Genomic DNA, 19,516 nt, shown 5'->3' with positions numbered 1-19,516 from the left:
AAAATAGATCGTTTTAATTTTTTTTTGAAAACCCTGCTCGGCCCTAAAGTCGATCTTTGCAGATCTCAAATACAAATATCATTAAGAAAGAGAAAATTGAAGGAAATTTATTTTACTTTAAAAAAAAAAACTTATCGTGGAAACAATTAGCCTTACCTATATAAACATATAAGTATATTATGAGTTTCATTATGGAATGAATGACACTCTTTTATGGGTTTTTTTTATTAAATTGTTAATATGAAAATATATTGGGGAGGGGAATAAAATAAACTTAATATTGTATTATGTTCCTTTATAGATAGGTGTGAGATTATAGTAATAAATATTTTAATTTTGTTCTACCATTATTATACTTATCCTACCTTACAATTCTTTACAGATTCATTAGGTGAGGATGAAATTCGTCGAAGATTTGCGGCAAAGATTTTCCGATCTCGGTCTCGTTTTCTCAAAGCTTCAAATTTATTGAGATACATTATATTTTCTTTTTCCCAATAGAAAAAACCACATAAATAATAATTGTATAACATCTTCCATATAAATTTTGGATAAATAAATTTTATATTTGTTTAATTATTTTTTAAAAAAAAATAAAATAATAATAAATATTAATTTTGACAATTTTTGAATCACATGTTGTTTTGGTTACATCATTATTTGTTAAAATGTTAAATATAGCATATATTATATACTTTTTTATAATTATTTGTTTATCTTAGTGGAGCAATTTCAAGAAACGGTTCCAAAACCTCACCTGAACCAGAAATTTTTCTTTAATTCTCCAACTTATTTATATTATAAGAAATATGCGCAAACACGTAATAAAATTTGAAAAATTAAATATTATGATTAGCCCTTTTAAGTAACCACCAATTTAAAACCAGGGATAGGGTTGATATCTTTTAAAATATAAAAGATAAATTCAAATAAAATCCGGTAATATCGAAAATTCCCAACTACTAGAAGGTTTCGGGTTGTAATGTCATTTTAACATCCTAAATGTATGCTATAATTATTAAGTTTAAAACCACTGATTAAGGGTTACAATGAACATTTTTAAAATCCAATTTCTCTTTTAGTCCCCCCCCCCCCAATAAAAATATATAAAAAATATTACATTTTTATAATATGATGTATACAATAATTTGTGTGCATATTTTGTTGCGCAATAAAAATAAAGCGATTCATTTTTGGGTGCAAAATTTTGAATGCTATAATCATTTATGTTAATCAAGGCGAGACGGGAAATATTTCTTTAATCTGTTTTTGAGTATCCTCGGGCCCAACTACGGTAAAAGATTTAGTCCTTGGATGGATGAAAATTTCGTGATCATTGCCACCCTTGAATGAATATTTTTTACAGTTGTTTTTTAATATTAAAAATAATAAAACGAGAAATTGGTAATTCACTAATTTCTATTAATTCGACAAATAAAAAAACAAAACAAAACTAAAGCTAAAAATGGCCTCCTATTTTATAAAATATTAATAAGTTAATCCACATTTATGCGAATGTCATAAGATTACCTGGCTCAAAAAAGAAAATAGACTAAGCGGTAAACGATACCTTCTTTAATATATAACTTTTTCTTTCTTTCATTCTTTTCTATAAATATTATAATTTGTAACTTCGATACAAAAAAAAGGAAGATATTTAAATTAGAGGTAGGCGCGGAAAGAAGGACGGGACCAGATAACTTGTACGAAATTCGATTGCGGGCAGATAGCCGATTAAAATTAAATATTTTTTCAAAAAAAAATCCCATTATTTCCAATGCATAAAACAAACTCCTCTAAAAAAATATATAATTTATTTTGTAAACAGCTCTAAATTCCTAAAAATGTCGAAATTGCTATTACCTCCATGGTTTTGTCACCGAAAAAGTAGACGTGGTCATAAGTGTCAAAATGTTGAAGACAGAAGGATTTATCCCATCCTTTCGGAAAAACGTCGAAACTTATTTGTCCACCTTGTAATGATTTTTTTTAAAAAAATATTTAATATAATTTTAAAAAATTGTCAAGACCTCTCTAATTCTAGCACCATTGGAAGACGGACCAATCAGAACAAGTGCTCAATTTATAATTACGTGATATATTTTGGGAAAGAATTAGAGTCTTGAAGGCTTGACTTAGAGCGTGCACATTAACATGCATAAATGATTATGGTCCAACTCGGATAAATCACATGACTTATCAGACTTGACAGGTTATTGGTTAAAAAAAATGATTTAAATAGATTAAAACTATATTTAATATATCTTAGCCCTAACCCATACCTTTTTAACCGTTAATCCCACTCCTTACTTCAGAATCCTTGTTAAAATTTTTAAATATATTACACCCGATTTAAAAAAATATATTCTTCAGTTGAACTTGAATATTTCCTTGAATAGAACTTTTTACCACATAAATAAGTATTTCGCCAACAAATTAATTTCCTACCTTAATTAGATAAAATTCCATTAGAAATCGATAAGTAATTAAATAGATTGATTTATCGTATAAAATGATCGATCCTATAATCAATAATCGATTGATTAGTAAATAAAAAATCATTTAAGCGAGTTTTTTTTTTATACCTATGGAAAAAACGAGGCCGAGATCGGAAAATCTTTGCCGCAAATCTTCGACGAATTTCGTCCTCACCTGATGAATCTGGAAAAAATTGTGAAGCAGGATAAAGTTAATTGGTAAAACAAAATTAAAATATTTATATTTTAAGTAAATATGGGAGGAAGGGGGAGAATTTATACCCAATTATCCGGTAATAGTAATCCCCTACAGCTGTATTTTCTCTTTTTCCAAATTAATCTGCTGAATTGTGAGCATACTGGAAGTCCTCAATGCTCGGCATAGCCTGGTACTAGGCCCATTAACGACTGAAAAAAATTCATTTGGGGCGGGCAAAAAAATTAACGGGTGGGGTAGGGCAAAACCTATTGGGCTGGATTATTGATGAATTCTGATATTTGATAGAAGTGAAAAGTGATAATCTATAAGGCGAATTTTAACCGCTCCCCAATATTATAAATAGTTGTTTATTTTGGTGTTCAACTACTATATTTAGAGTTAAGCCAGCCGGGCATTCTTAATAATAAAAATTGGGCAAAGCTGAGTAAGCCTAACAAAAGCTAAGTTGCAACAGCGCCGGACATAAAATTTTTTGTTATTTTCAAACCACCAGTACATTTCTTCCCAGGATATATTTTTCAAAAGTAAAAAATCTAGTGTTTGCAACGGTCTAGCCCTTTTTTCTAAAATGAGAACGGACCGATGAACCGTTAAGACAAGTGGACCAGACCATGGGACCATCGTTCCAGTCCGGTCCCGTCTAAAAAAAAATTTTTTTTTAACCTATAAAAGTTTTATTCTGCGTGAAATTTATTTAAAATGAAATATGTTAAATTACTAATATTTTAATAATATCATCAAATCATTTTTATTATATTATTTATATAAAAAGATTAAACCACTGCAAATTTATTGAATATAATTTAAATCAATTTGATTATATTCTAATCATCTTCTAAAAAATCAAAAATTATTCCATTTTTTACCCATCCAATACTGATACAATATTTCGTTATTTATAAGAGTTGTGTTGTGTTAGAGAAAGAACTACTATGTTGAGAATAATTGATTTATTTAAAAGATAATATATAATAAATCTAATTAATGTAAAACACAATTGATTAATATAAAATAAATTTATTTAACAAATAAAATAAAATAAAAATAAAAATTCGTAGAAATATTATAATGGTAATTTTGATTTTTTATCATGCTTTATATATCTATTCATAAAATATAATCTTTTTCTGAAATTTGAATAATAAACTTTTATGCTTGCATCTTACAAAAATATAATTTTTTAAGCTTATTCATATTACAATTTATAAAATACAATCCTTTTCTTAATTTTGAATAATAATCTTTTATGCTTGAACTTACATCCTATAAAATATAATTTTTTATGCTTGAATATTACAAAATAATAATTTGAATAATACAACACCCACACACTTAAGCAAGTCCTCCACTTCTTTCTGAGTCTTTATAGGATTATATTACTGCCTCCTGTCTCTAACGATAATGATAACAAAGCATTATTATTAGTCACATAAATATTAGGGCACACACGCATCATATGGTTTCCTCCACATGACCAGCATTCTATTTTTCTTTTCTTCCCCATTTCTGAGTTCCATCTTTTATCGACCATCCTTCGTTTTGTGGGTTCCTGTAACATTTCTCCACATCTATGTTGAGCCTCTTCCCTTGCGGCATTCAACCAATTCCGGGATTCTACTGAACCATCGATTTCTCTAATCTCTATCTTTATAATCCTATTTCCTACTCTAAAATAGGAAGCTATCTATAACAGAATTAAACTATACATACATATATATATTTTACCCTATAATCATACCAATCTTTAAACCTAAATCTGATTTTCTTTTAAAATTTAATCTTTATAAACTCTCCACATCTATGATTCTCATAATTCTTTCAGATTTGTTAAAACAAAAACATTATGTTTATCATCAATTTTAAGACTCATCGTTCCTAACCTACACACCTAGGTCTTACTTGTTTAATATGCCTTGCATATGTTCCTTTCAATTTCTACTTCTACCTTTTTTCTTCCTATATTCTTACTTACTATACCCTTCCCACATTTAACTGGACCATCAAAAAGTAGAATCCATACTAAACTTCCAACCTTAAATTTCTCATCATATGTATTATCCTTTTGCTTTATTTTTTCTTTCAAAAAATCTAATTCAGTTCTTGTTTTTCTACCTAAAAACATCTCTGCTGGTGAATTCCCTTTGCTAGTCTTAGTATTGTTATATGTTAATAATATTAATGCTTTGTTATCATTATCGTCAGAGACAGGAGGCAGTAATATAATTCAAGACTCAGAAAGAGGTGGAGGACTTGCTTAAGTGTGTGGTTGTATTATTCAAATTATTATTTTGTAATATTAAAGCATAAAAAATTATATTTTATAAGATGTAAGTTCAAGCATAAAAGATTATTATTCAAAATTAAGAAAAGGATTGTATTTTATGAATTGTAATATGAACAAGCATAAAAAATTTGAATAATACAACAGTTATCTTAGGTTTTTATGTTTCCAGTCGTAATCATATCTATAGGAGGTTATTTAATGAAGTTTTTATTCATTTATTTAAAACTTTGAGCTCTCAATTTGATATATATGCATAATTTACTTGTGCTTTATTAGAAATATCTGGAGATATATTTTACATGTTTTCCCTGTATTATCCTTTCAAAAAATTTATATAATTTTTTAACATATTTTCAAATTTGAATATAGATTTTTTTGATTTGCACTATTAATACTATTTTCTAAATCAATAGTTATTCTTTGGCTGAGAGTGGTGATTCAATAATATTATCATCGATTTCAATTTCTATTTCTAATAAATTAAATTACTTGAAGAATGAAGAAACGGAAGAATAAAAAAAGGAAAATGATGAATGAGATATTATAAAGTGTTAGGCAATGAATAATCATGTTTTATATGTTCATGAACATGTATATTAACTAAATTCATTAAACTATCTTTTTAATCGGCCTTCAGTCGGACCGGACCGGGCCATCGGACCCTGTTGTCGGACCGAACCGTCCCGTCCGTCGGACCCAATAGTCATTAGAAATTTTAATTAATTTTTTTAAAGATTTAATGTATTTCGCGCCAAAATTTGAAACGCGAATATCTTGATAAGAGCAATGATACAAATCGATCTCCTTGTAAAAACTTTAAATAGGTGGCTAATACATGCTTATTTTTTTTGAAAAAAAAAATCCGATTTCTAAGTAAACTATTGCAGATAAAAAATAATTTTGAGGTATCATCCTTTTATTTATTTCGGCACCATAAAAAAATACGAGTCAAATAATACAAACCGCTGAAAACGGTACAAATTTGTGGCAATTAGTGTTATCGAAAACTTCGATTGTGGCGCTTTTAAAAAAATGGCGTAATCAAGATTGTATCTAAAAAAATGAAGCCCTAAGCATAGGGATTCCGCGTATAGATGGCAGAAAAGTTTGACCCTTATTGGACCATTAGGGGTATAAGGCCAACTAACTCCATTCTTACAAGATTACATTATAAATTATTTAAATAATAATTACGATACGACTAACCTTGTCATATTTTTCGAATTCGTCTCTTTCGGCTTGGGAACAATTTCTCCCGGGTGGAGCGATATTTATGAGTCCCTGTCTAAATTCGATAAAAGTTCCTCTTGGAGAGTTGTGGGGAGGGAGGGGAGCAAATAAAAATAATGATTAAATTAAGTGAATATCGTGAAATTTTTTTTTAAAAAAAAGAGATATTATTGGGATGTTAAGATGTGGCTATTGTGGTAAAAATAAAATTACCCAGCTTTTATACATATTTTTTTGGGTTTGTGATTGGATAACCGGGTCACACTTCGTGGTGGGGAAAGCGGTCACTTAAATATTTAACCAACAGGCTTAAGGGATTGATGATGGCATCAGGTCTTTGGGTCAAGGTTCTAAAATATTCGGAATTCAAGCCGTAGGAATAGGCTGAAGTAATTTATTGATCAATGAAAGGCGCTGTTGGCGACCTCGTCTTTTGACAGTGATTACCACGTGTCTACATTTTGCATCAGTGGTATATTGCAATTTTGGATTATGTCGCAGCGGAGTTGGTAACCTACGATGATTCTTAGTTGTTCATGTTAAGAAGTTCCAAAATTTGTACTCGGCAATGCTTCCGACAACTAGTGGCCATCTATTTTATAATTGTTTTGTAAGAGTTGGTATATCTTAAAGAGGAGAAGGAGTGGATAAAATGGAATAGGATTTTGAAACTTATTATTTCTGAAAAAAAACTGTAACCGCTTGAATTGTGACAAACAATAAAGGCCTAATCCAGGAAATTATCATTGGAGGAGTTTAAGTTGAATATTATCAATGAATTGTTTTAAGGAAGATAGGAGAGAAGAGAATGCCGAGGTATGAAGGGATAATAAGTAAATGCTACCAATTCTTTCAGAAAATAGGACTCATTTTTAATTATAATTAGGATTAAATTAAGATTTTAAAAAAAATTTCTAGATCAAGTTTTAAAAAGCCTTCAAGGACTCAATCTATAAGTAAAAGAAGAAAAAAAAATGAGGATGCGCGAAAGAGAAGAGATACAATAACTAAGGGGCATTATAAACATTTGCGGATTTATGTAGAGGCCCTGATGTGATGGGAGTGTTTAGAATCTTATCCAAGCTGAGTTGCTAAACAATTTGGTTAGAGATTCTTCAGACGAGAATATATTAAATAAGTTATTAAGTTAAGCAATTTTGTAGTCAGGTTTAAATCTATGGTACTGTTATCCAGGAAGAAGATTTCTATCTCGGCTTTATTGTTAATTAGGCCCTAAATATTTAGAAATTATTTCAATATGATTTAAAATTTCTGTAATTATAGGCAGAAGGCCAATAGTATCAAATTTGACTATGAGATCCTAGACGAGGTTCATCACATAGATTAATCCCATAATTGCTAGAAATACAATTACCCACCCCAGTCAACGCAGAGTAGACATGAGCTAATATGTCAACTATTTATATTTTTTTATATAAGTATATATGATATATTGGGATATGAAATGCATGAATTAGGAATCTCTCAATTTTAAATCAATTTACTGAGAGCAACGATCATTATAATTTTTAAAATTTGCCTTGACCGGAAATGAAATGTATTCCAGTTTGCAAAGAGTGTCAACGCTGCGTTAACTTTCGAACTACACTTAATTTATCTTCATTTTAGCACATATTTCTTTAATATAAATTGGAAAAAATATTGCAAAATTTTAATGGCAAAAAAATTGTCTAAAATTCAGGGTAGTTATTCTCGGAATATATTCCCGGTCAAATCATACTTTTTCAAATTCCCAGTCAAATTATACTTTTTCAAATTTAAAAAATTACCCTTAATGATTAAAAAAAATTGAAAGATTCCCAATTCCCTCGTGATTGCCATGTCCCTAATACGACATGTATACACTTGTTATAGGTAAAATATTAATTTTTTAAATTTAATCACCTTTTTTTTTATTATAAAATATTGAAAAACCCATCTACAGCAAATTTAATGAATATTAAATATAAAAATCACGTATAATGTTTTTTATTTTAAACATTTTCTTTCATTAAAGTGGTGTAGACTAGACTTAGATTAGGTGGTAATCAACGAGGCAATTCTCTGCTAATATTTCCCACGAACATCGCTTATTGACATCCGAAGATATCGGAATATCATCGTTTTTTCTCCTCGCTTTTTATATCCACAATAATCGGGAGGATTGTCTAACTCAATATTTCAGCAAAAAAAAATATTGTCAAAGCCTCGAGATTTCGCTAATGTATGTCCAAACCTTTGTGCCATTCTATGAACAAAATCTTAGGGTTCACATTTTTTTTCTGGAAAAAGTATCGAGTTAAGCCGTTTATAAAAAATCGGCTCAAATCGAGCCGGTTAACAAACACTAGTAATTTGTAGAACCGAATCGCGATACCGTTATAATTTTTCGAACAATAACCGAACCGTTATAATATCTCAAAAAGAGAAACCCGAACCGTTGTAACTGTTATTAAAAAATTATATTTATTTAATTTCAAAATGATTAAGCACTATTTCAAACAAGCCATTACGACGGCTATTCATCAAAGTAATTGCATTGCTATTCATGGTTCCATATAGCAATATGCAAGTAAGCCGATCTCTTAATTGTTTTTTTTAATTGAATTTTTATCGTCTTTTGTTTTAAATTGTTATATATATATATATGTGCTATATTTTTTATAATCGTTAATTGTTTTTCATGCGACCTTTGTTTTAAATTCGTTTTTTAATAATAAATTATGTGAGTGTATATGGTTATGTTAAATGTTACTTAATTTTGTTTTATTCAGAAATTCGCCTTATTTTGCTTTAATTTTTTTGTTTTTAAAAGTTTTGAAATATATCTCTATGGATACCGATTAAAAATATACATATTATTTTATATACGATTAATTTTTAAAAATCCTAAATACGTTAAAAAAAACCAAGTATTGTTAAACGGCTCGAACCTAATTCTAAATTAAGAATTTTAGCCAAAATAATACTACTCAAGCCTCAACATTTGGTTAATAGATGTCCAAACCTTTCTGCCATCTATGAACAAAAAATTTATAGGTTTTACGAGATATTTTTTGGCTGAATAATTTGTTAGCGGTTTTTAAAAATCGAGCCGTTTAACAACACTAGAAAAAAAAATCTTGAATGAACAGATCGATCTGAATTTCCATTTGCGGAACGAACCGATATTATAAAAAAAATTCCTAAATAATAGGAAGGGAAACTATATTGTTTTACAATAAGCACTAACATGGAAGAGAAACGTTTTAAACTCTTTTATGGGTTGAATGAACCGGTTTAGGGTGGTCATCACACCTTGTAAGCAGTTTTAAGTTTCATAATCTATTTTTTTAAAAAGGCATATAAATTAAAATACCTTTTAAATGGTAATATCAATTTTGACATGTATCCTAGGGCGTAATTGATGAAGGTTTGAAGTGTTTCGTCCCCCAACTGTTTTTGGATGCTCTGCGAATAGATTTTGTATAATAAAATTATAATATAATGTGTGTAAGGTTACAAGAAGTTTAAAACAAAATCAAAAAAAATATGAGCGCCATTTTAAAAAAATAAATATACAGGCTGCATTCAAAGTGGAGACGGATCCGTTTTTTACATCCGTTCCATCGAAAGTCAATCTCATTAAAAATGATATATATTGACTTTCATTTTTAAAAAATTATAAGTAACGTTATAGCGCTCTATAAAATTTGCCGGATCAAAAAGTCAAAATGTTTTGACGTCAAAATTTGCCGGATCCGTTTTTAATTCGGAAGGTATCGGAACAGACGCATTTGAACATATGTATCATTTTTAATGAGATTGACTTTTGACGGAACGGATGCAAAAAACGGATCCGTCTCCATTTTGAATGCGGCCTCAGGTATTGATAATACTAAACTTTTTGAAATGAGAGGGGGGAGAGCAATTATGAAAAGCATTATTAAGTACGAAAAAAATTTAAAAAAGTGCTTTTATGTGGCTAAGTTTTTCTTTTTTTGAATGGGTAAAAATATAAAGTTTGCCTTAACTTTTAGGTTTTTTTTTGTTAAGGTAAATGGGGTATAAAAAGATAAAGATAAATTCGAAAACGATTTTGAAATTATATGTTAAAAATTTTATTGATAATTTTAAAAAAATTGTATGCCAATTTGTCTAGAAGCTTTATCAACTATAATTGGAGATTAATAAAAATATAATCATTTTATACTAATGGGGGGTAATCATTTAGTAGAGCGAAAGATCCTCAACACAAACTAAAGGACCAAATAAAGTCCTAGTGATAGAACTGGTGCAGCCATTCATAGATGCCACCAAAAGATATGTGTACCTTAAAATCAAATTAAGCTATATTTTTGGGTCATTCTTTACTGCAGGATGGGAATAAGTTAGATAATGTCAGTGGATTATACTAGCGGCTTTTTTTTCCTCTAACTTTAGCAAAATAAAATCACTTATTTTTAGGGAGGGAAATATGTTTTTATTAATGGCTTCTCTTACCGAGTATGTATTTTAATCCTTCATTATATCTTTTTATATTTTTACTTTAGAAATTAATGATAACAATTCTATTTTCATTTCTAAATTGTTCAGCCCGGTCGAGTCAACTTGCCGTAAATTTGGCGGGGCTCTAAGCAGATAAAATAACTGACCTGGGGGCAGCACGAACCGACGTATTAAGTCGGATCGATGGATAGGTCGACTAGGTGGGTTGGCTTATTCGTATCATTGACAAACAAACATAAATATTAATATTTATCATAATTTTGTTTTTATATTGTATATTTTTTTGAATGTAGAAAACTAATATAGCTATACCAATGCCTGGCATATGAATAAAACTAACATTTTATAAACTGTGCTGTGTTTAGCTTCGCAAGCAATAGGTTGAATTCAATATTAATCCTTCATTCAGAGGAATACAGGAAAAGAGATCTCGGTATTCCCCCGCAGAAAGAAGATGATTCAAATTTTACTTCCCTACCCCTATTATCAATTCAAAATTAGAAAAAAGAAAGATTTCGATGATGATCTTGCATCATACCTCTTCTTCCTGAGTAGAAGTTCCAATTTCTTCAGTTGTAAAACTTAGAAATCATTTCTCATTCTTTCTAGTTATGGTATAACATTTTTACAATTTTTAGATTTTGAGATCAACGGATTTCAAATATTTTAAAATGGAAGAAAAATTTGTTTACTCTTTTTTATAAAAGCATTTTTTTATGCCTATTTTTGCTTTTCAATTTTCAGTTTTTCGTAGTGTTATTAAACGGCTCTCGATTCAAGCCAATTTTTTAAAACGGCTAACTCAATATTTTATCCATATAAAATATTGGGCGAGCTTACAGCTTTTGCTCATAGATGTATCAAAGGGTTTGGATATCTATTATCGAAATCTCAAGGTTAAGCAATATAATTCCTAGCTAAAATATTGAGTTAGCCATTTTTAAAAATCGGCTCAAATTGCGCCATTTAAAACACTAGTTTTTGATATTTGACTATATTCTCAAGCACAATTTGGTGTATACCATATATAAGATATGTTTAAAGATCGAAGTCAAATTCCTAGATTACCTTAAAAACTTAAAAGTAGAGGTTTGTAAAATTCTGAAACCTCTGGATCGGGATATGATTCATCTTTTTAATTTTAAGAGATGCGTTGGGTCAGAAAAAAATTTTTTTTTTGATGGGTCGGGTTTGTATTTTTTTTTAAATTTAATAATTTCATGAGATTGTATATGTTAGCGTCAACATTTTTTAAAAAAATTTAAAAATCTGATTTTACCGGAAATGTATGCCGTCATGTTTGGAATACCTACCAAATTTCAAACACATTTTCCATTAACTTTAAAACTTAATATAATTTATACTAAATTTTCCATATATTTTTTTTAATATAAATTGTAAATGACTCAAAGATTAACAGTAAAAATTGTCTACAATTCATAGGATAGGTATTCCAGATATGATAGAATATATTTCCGATTTTTAAATTTAATAAAAACGCGCTCAAAAAAATGATTTAAAGTCGTAAAAATAGCACATTGACGGTAACATATATAACGAATGTGTAGATTCTAATTTTTTAAAAAAAAACTCATAAAATTATAGGTAAATGGTTAAATATTTTATTTCTTCTAAAATGAAAATGGTAGTTTACTGTTTCCATTTTTTTTAAGAATTACTTCTTTTCTTGAAAAAAATATTTGATTTCAAAAATAATCAATTTATATTCAATAGCTTATACATAAAGTTGACCCTAAAAGTTGGCTCAGGTCCAAGTCAATTTTTATGCCTCTAGCAAAGTTTTGAGTCATAGTAAAACCATTTTTAACAACATACTTTCATTCATAAAACTAATAATTTGTAAAATACATTATTTTATAAATGTCAATTGAAATTGGCCACATATTAGTGATTATATGTATTAAATTGTTTAATAATATAGTTTGTAGATATTGTCCTTGGTAGGTAAATGATTAATTTTATTGGCAAAATGTGGATATAATAAAATAATATATCAATTATATTTATTTCTTCATAATTAAATCAAATTTAACAAGTAATTATTAAATGAAATTATAATAATATTAATACTTTTAATTCTAATAACTTCCTTTTATACTCATGATTGAGTGAATTTAGTATAGTAAGTAAATTTTAAAGATTACAATTTATATAATATTGATAACTGACATAACAACAATGGCATGGGCTCTTAAGCAAACTTTTTAGTTGCTGTTATTATCTTTTGAACTAAAAAATTTTCTGGTAGGTTCGTGTATAGTCAGGACCTTATTGTGTCACAACCCCTGCTACCCTGGCTGTTTCATCACTGATATATTGAAATATTTTGTGTATTAAATAATTTTGAACAATGTCATTATATATAAAAGAATATTTAAGAAAATAAACTCACATTTGCAAATATTTGTTTCCCATTTTTATAACCAATAATTCCATTTTCTGGCAAAATATAGTCAAAATTATCTAAAACTACATAATATTTAAATATTAAATATATTCAAAAAATTTAACTTTCATTGCCAATTTGCTCTTTTAGTTTTGATAAGTCTGATCCACTAACAATACCTATTTCATGCACACTCCGTAATTTTTTTAATGTATGTTTCATGTCATCTTTAATCATCTTATGTAAGCACAATTTATATTTTTTATAAATTGAATAATATTACATTTCTAGGAACTGTTAAAGTTCCATCTAAATCAAATAAGACAATTGTTTTTTGTTTCATTCGATTATATCCATTTTTATCCATAATTTTATCACAATTTTTTTAAAATAATTTACAGATGTTTGTATGGGGGTGTGTCAGGTGTGTACGTGTTTCAAGTTTAAATTTTATGCACGAAAAATGACAATAATCAAAATAATGTTGAATGTAAAAATAGAACAACCTTGGAAATTGTAATTTTGATAATTTTAGGCAAAAGAATATTCATTTAATAATGCTTGACATTTTATTATCAACCAGTCAGTAAATTACTATATGAAAGACTTGATAAGAAAATTAACCTGCTCGTTGACATGTTTTGATTTTTGTATAATTTTGACGTGTAAATTTGATTCATTAAAGACCAACTCGATGATGTATACAACTTATTTTCTGTTTAATATATTTAAGCTTAATAATTTTGTCTTAAAACATCTGAATATTCTGATTTTTATGCAAATTGCTTTAAAATATGTATCTTATTTGTGCAAATTAATTATATGAATTAAAATACTCTAATTTTGGGCAAATTATATTTATTTTATTAAATTACAGGCGCGCTACCAATGGGAGGGAAAGGGGGATACCCTCTCCCCCCATCGCAAATTTGACTGTTTTCATAAATATCATTTTAAGCTAATAAAAATTTTACCTCCCCCCCCCCCAATCAAAATTTTACAAATATTTGAATATCAATTTTCCAACATATTATTCAAAAATATTAATAAAATGGAGAAATATTTAGTCAAAGAGATTAAAATCAAACGATAATTTATTTTATTATTATATATATTTATTTTATTAAATTCAAAATTATTAGTGAGTTAGAATTAATAAGTATTTTTAATAATATTTAAATTATTAATAAATATCTATAATTTTTTAAATATTTTACATTTTTACTTCTATTTTGTAGAACAGAAGAAATAGAAATACAAAAGTTAAATAAGGCTGAGCATGAAAAAAAGTAATGTGTCGTCAGAAGCGATATCATTATTGAATTCAATTGATCAATCAGAGTTTATCATTGCTGCTAGTTGCATCAATAAATTATTTTCCTATAGCTCACTACTTTATAGAAATTTACAAAAATCAAATTTAGATTTGGTTCAGGTGATTTATTTGACGGAAAATATATATGAACAGGTAGATACAATAAGAATGAATGTAGACGTTGAATCGAAGGCTAAATTTTATGTTATAACACTAATTAAACCTCGTCTAGCACCTAGGCCATTATTGAGATGTAAGATAAATATTGGTTCAACTGAAGAATATTATAAAATATCCATTTTCATCCCATTCTTAGAAACTTTTTTATCGCAAATAAAAGTACAGTTTTTAGATAAAAAACAAGTCTTTAGCTATCTTCAAGTTTTATTACCCAAAGATCCTTCTTCGTTTTCTAATGCCACTATTAATAAAATTATATATTTAGCAAAATTTTATTCCTATGAGATTGATACTGAAATAAATTTAATCAGTGAATTCGAATTGTGGTATTAATATTTACTACGTTTAGCTATTTTACCTGAGCATGCTATTGATGCGCTCAATCGGTGTAAAGAAACTTTGGCTCAATTTCCTAATATTTTGAAGTTGTTTTATATTCTTGCATGTTTGCCTATTACAACATGTACGAATGAAATGACTTTTTCCAACTTGAGAAGGTCGAAAACATATTTACAAAGTACTGAATCTCGGCTAAATGGGTTAGCTTTGTTAAATATCCACAGAGATTTGGTTTCAACGACAAACGAAATTCTTGATGAATTGGCAACATTCCCACGAAAATTAAAAATCACATTATAATTATAGAAAATATTTTGTATAATATTGTATTTGATAAGAAGTTAAAAAAACTTGTTAATTTAATTATTTTCTAGTCAATATTTTATACACACTACTATTAGTATTTTCAATAAAAAAATTATATTCTACTTATATTGCATGAGAATTTAAGCTGAGGCTAGTTTTTAAAGCAAATTTTATAAAAAAAATGTCATTACACTTTATTTCAACCTTACATTTAAAAAAACTTTAATAAATATAATATACCTAACTTGAAATAATAAAAAATAGGCTTGTAATATCCATAAGCAAGAATTAGTAAATAATAGTTAAAAATAGAAATATAATTATTATTAAATTATGAATAATTTAATAGAGTAGCTAAAACATAAGACCCGGACGAAGGCCGGAAGAAAGCTGGCCGAAGGCCAGGGAAAATTCCCCCCCCCCCCTATAAGAAAATCCTGGATACGCCACTGTTAAATTATAATATAATATAAATTATCCTTATATAAAATATCATATATCTGTTGCTAAATGATTTTACTAGACGTAAACAACTTATGGATTATAATATAAAAAGTTCTAATTCATACATTATCTCTTATTTAATGCAAATATTTTAGTAAATAAAGGCTTAGTTATCTTAAAATATAGTATTATTTCTCTCTTATTAAGATGAATTAATTTATATCATCCATATATATATAATTTATAATATTTCTATAATCCTTAAATTATTATTTGGTTTTAATCAATTATAGATTTTGTAATCTTTAGTTGAAGATCATTTTAATTGTTATCATGATTTATACAAAATAGAAATATGGTTATTTAGTCCCCTGCGCTGCGTTGTATTAATTTTATTTATCCGTGCTGAGGGCTGATATCTAGATCTTTTAAATATTGGATATGTAACTTTTATTTTTTTTCATCAAAAACTAGATAGGATATAAGGTGATATTAAACTTTAATGTCTAGGACATCTAAGTGTTAACTATAAATAATATTTTTTTTGCTCTGTGTAGGGAAAAGATTTGATAAAATATATAATTATCTGTATAAATATAATAATAAAACATTTTAGATAACTAAGCTTAATGGCAGAATATTAATTAATATCATTTTTATCATCTTTATACAATAATCTAGATATGGAAAGTTTTAATATTTATTGTCTAGGCTAAATATATAAGTTTTTTTTTTAATATTACCCATTCATTTATTTGTTTTAGCTGTGCGAGCATAAACTTTAGATAATCAAAAGTAGATATGGTCTAAATTTATTTGTAGACGGCTCCTGCTAAGGTTTGATGTTCGCTAAGGTTGGTCTAATTTTAATATGTGGGGAATATTATATTTTATTAGGCATCAAACTCACAACTTTGGTATGGGCTAACAAACATTTAAAACTGCGGAACAGTGCGAAGATGGTAGTTAGTATTTACTAGTTTTACCATAATGCGGTTCAAGCTGCCAAGCTATTGATTAATTAACTTAGCTTAGGCTATTCTACAAAAATAAAGGTTTCTATTCAATCGTGAGCAAGGTTGCCAGGTCAAAATTTACAAATTGTGGGAGAAATTTAGTATTATGCGGGAGAAATATGAAAATTGCGGTAGAAATATAAAAATCGCTAAAAAGTTCCGACCTTCAGCCAGTATTTTGATTGACTTAATTATCTTCTTATTATTATTTATAATTAGTTTATATAAATACTAAGTCGGTAACTATTTTTCAAAATAAAATAACATCTTGATTTATTAAAATATATTAATTTATAAAAAAAACCAGATCTTTTTTAAATATAAAAGAATGTAAACAAGATAAAATAAAAAAAAAAGAATTTAATTTTACAATTAAAAATACATTTTATGCGAATGTCCCGCTAAACGACTGGAAATCTACCGTGGGTGTGTGTATAACATTATAGGGATAGGCGCTTAATTATTACGTATCACGTTATAATACATAATAAGGTACTCCAATAAGAAATAATACAGATGCAACTACAGTTGGGGCAATTGTAATCACTTATCTTGTAGTACAACATTCATAGAGACACTAATCATCACAATGTTGGTAGAATCTTTATCCCATAATATTTAACGACTCTAATATGAATGAAAATTATACTTGTAGAACATAAATGAGCAAGACTATCATCAATGTTTTAGGATCTAAATCCAGGAGGTCAATTCTTGACGATTTGAAAGATAGGCATACATATGCAATTCCAACAGATGCATCCTCCGCTATTTCAACAAAATTAAGGTCGTTTCAATAAAACTATTAAATTTTTTTCCCTCAAATTGAAAAATCCAAAGACATAGGTAACCATAATGGTAAATATAGCAGATTCGAGATTATCAATAAATTGCATGTGAGCTTTCTGATCTGATAATGCCTCAGTTAATTTGGTAAAAACAGATGGTATTTACAGAATTGAGTCAGCACAATGTTGGTTGCGATATGTTCCTAATACCCGCCATAGATAGAATTTTATAATTTTATAAATCTTTAAAAAAAATATTTCTTAAATAAAAATTATAAAAGCTGTCCTAACATTTTGAAAATTTTTTTCAATAATGAATGGCAGTAAAGTATTAGGAATGATTTCACATGTAGGAATCTACTACATGCTGTTAATGTGTAGTTGCAATCAGATTAACAAAGATTCACAAAATTATGCTGCAGATGTGTTCATCTTTACAGTTAAAAATTGACAAAAAATTTTATGGCGTCATTGCTAAAACTTAATTATATTTTATTTGAGATTTAAATAATAGAACTAAATGTTTACCGTCGTTATTGAGATATTTAATATTCCTGGCATGACATATAATATATTTGTTTAACCATTAGCTCGGCCTCTAATGTTATTAAAGCAATCCGATTTCTCTCCTTTTTCCAGGCAGTCCTCGTCAGGCTAAAAATGCGCTCGGATGAGGCATTAGAATGAGGGAGAAGACATACTCGCATATTTTTTCCAAGCATGGGGATTTATCGTTATTACGAAAAAATTCTACCCATTTCTCCTCTGCTTTTAGACCATCTAACTTTAAGTATTTTGGCGAATCATAAAAAATAGAGAGAATTACAATCTTCTCAAACAAGACATCAATGTCTTTCGGTATTTTTAATATATTTATTAAATTATAAAAACCATCAATTGATGGTTTATATTCCAAGGCCATAAATTTTTTATATTTGTTAATAGAGTTATTAAAATCTAATTTTGATTGTAAATATTCTAAAAATTTCTTAATAAAAATATCTGCGTCATTTAAAAATGTATTAATTAGAATATTATTTGAACATTTTAATATAATATTTTTAGCAATAGCGCTATAAAATTTATTATCAATTTTTACTGTATAGAGATGAACAGAGCTGTAGCATGTTTTTGTAAATCTTTTTTAATAAAGAATATTCTGATTGCAACTGAATATTAACTGCATGAAGTAGATTTCCTATATGTGAAACTTATCCCAAATAAGCTTCTGCCATTTCATCTTCAAAAAAATTTTCCAAAATTTTTGGACAGCTTTTAAAATTTTTATTTTTAATAAATATTTTTTTAAGGGAAAATTTTAGGACAGCTTTTAAAATTTTTATTTAAAAAATATTTTTTTAAGGGTTGGTAAAATTTTAAAATTCTATCTATGGCAGGTATTAGTGATAACCCCTGATAAATTATTTCGACATCCACAGATAGTACATTCATTACCTTCTTGCAAGAATTATGTAATATATGGCATATACAGCCAATTGGTATTAATTCATATTGTGCTGCCTCAATTCGGTAACTATGGTTTTAGCCAAAATTTACAGAGGCATTATCAGCGTAGAAAGCTAACATGCAAATCATTGATAACCCTGAATCAGCTATATTTACCATTATGTGGCTAGCTGCACCGTTAGATTTTTCACTATCCGAGGAAAAAATTTTAACAGTTTTATTGAAATGTTCTTATTATTGTTGAAATAGAGAAGGATCTATAGAAATATTTTAATATTTCCCTTATTAAATGCATCTGTTAGAATTGTATATGGATGCCCATCTTTCAAAAGTCTAGAATTGACCTCTAGGATTCAGTTACTAAAACACTTGTGATAGCCTTGCTCATTTTTGTTATGCCACAAGTAAGGTTTGCACTTATATTGGAGTCGTTAAATATCATGAGAAAAAATTCCCCACATTGTGTATAGCTCTGTGAATGTTGAACTACATGATAGATGTATACGATTTCCGCAAATGTAGTTGCGTCTGTATTATTTATTATTTTTGAGAATA

General features: G+C 27.8%; 1 protein-coding gene and 1 long non-coding RNA gene across 3 annotated transcripts; one reads left to right on the top strand and one right to left on the bottom strand.

Moving 5' to 3' along the window:
• Nucleotides 1–493: 493 nt before the first annotated feature.
• Nucleotides 494–13,546, bottom strand: LOC135931456 (uncharacterized). Of its 2 annotated transcripts, none has more exons than XM_065468583.1 (8): nucleotides 13,390–13,546; nucleotides 13,232–13,343; nucleotides 13,113–13,183; nucleotides 9,570–9,661; nucleotides 6,188–6,287; nucleotides 2,586–2,661; nucleotides 1,864–1,973; nucleotides 494–1,344 (listed from the first exon to the last, which is right to left on the bottom strand). In XM_065468583.1, the coding sequence occupies exons 1-8, from the start codon at nucleotides 13,471–13,473 to the stop codon at nucleotides 1,234–1,236; spliced, it is 756 nt and encodes a 251-aa protein (XP_065324655.1). In that variant the 5' UTR covers nucleotides 13,474–13,546; the 3' UTR covers nucleotides 494–1,233. The 2 variants fall into 2 exon arrangements, with proteins under 2 accessions (XP_065324655.1, XP_065324654.1); XM_065468582.1 differs by having other exon boundaries at nucleotides 495–1,344; nucleotides 13,113–13,189.
• LOC135931457 (uncharacterized) lies at nucleotides 12,703–14,157 on the top strand. Its single transcript, XR_010573043.1, has 3 exons — nucleotides 12,703–12,842; nucleotides 13,508–13,596; nucleotides 13,642–14,157. It is a non-coding gene; the product is annotated as an uncharacterized LOC135931457 (long non-coding RNA).
• Nucleotides 14,158–19,516: the final 5,359 nt, after the last annotated feature.

Source organism: Gordionus sp. m RMFG-2023, chromosome 1, assembly GCF_954871325.1.
Source record: "Gordionus sp. m RMFG-2023 chromosome 1, tfGorSpeb1-WG-v2, whole genome shotgun sequence".
NCBI lineage: Eukaryota > Metazoa > Nematomorpha > Gordioida > Chordodea > Parachordodidae > Gordionus > Gordionus sp. m RMFG-2023.
This window is presented reverse-complemented; position numbering and strand designations above follow the sequence as displayed.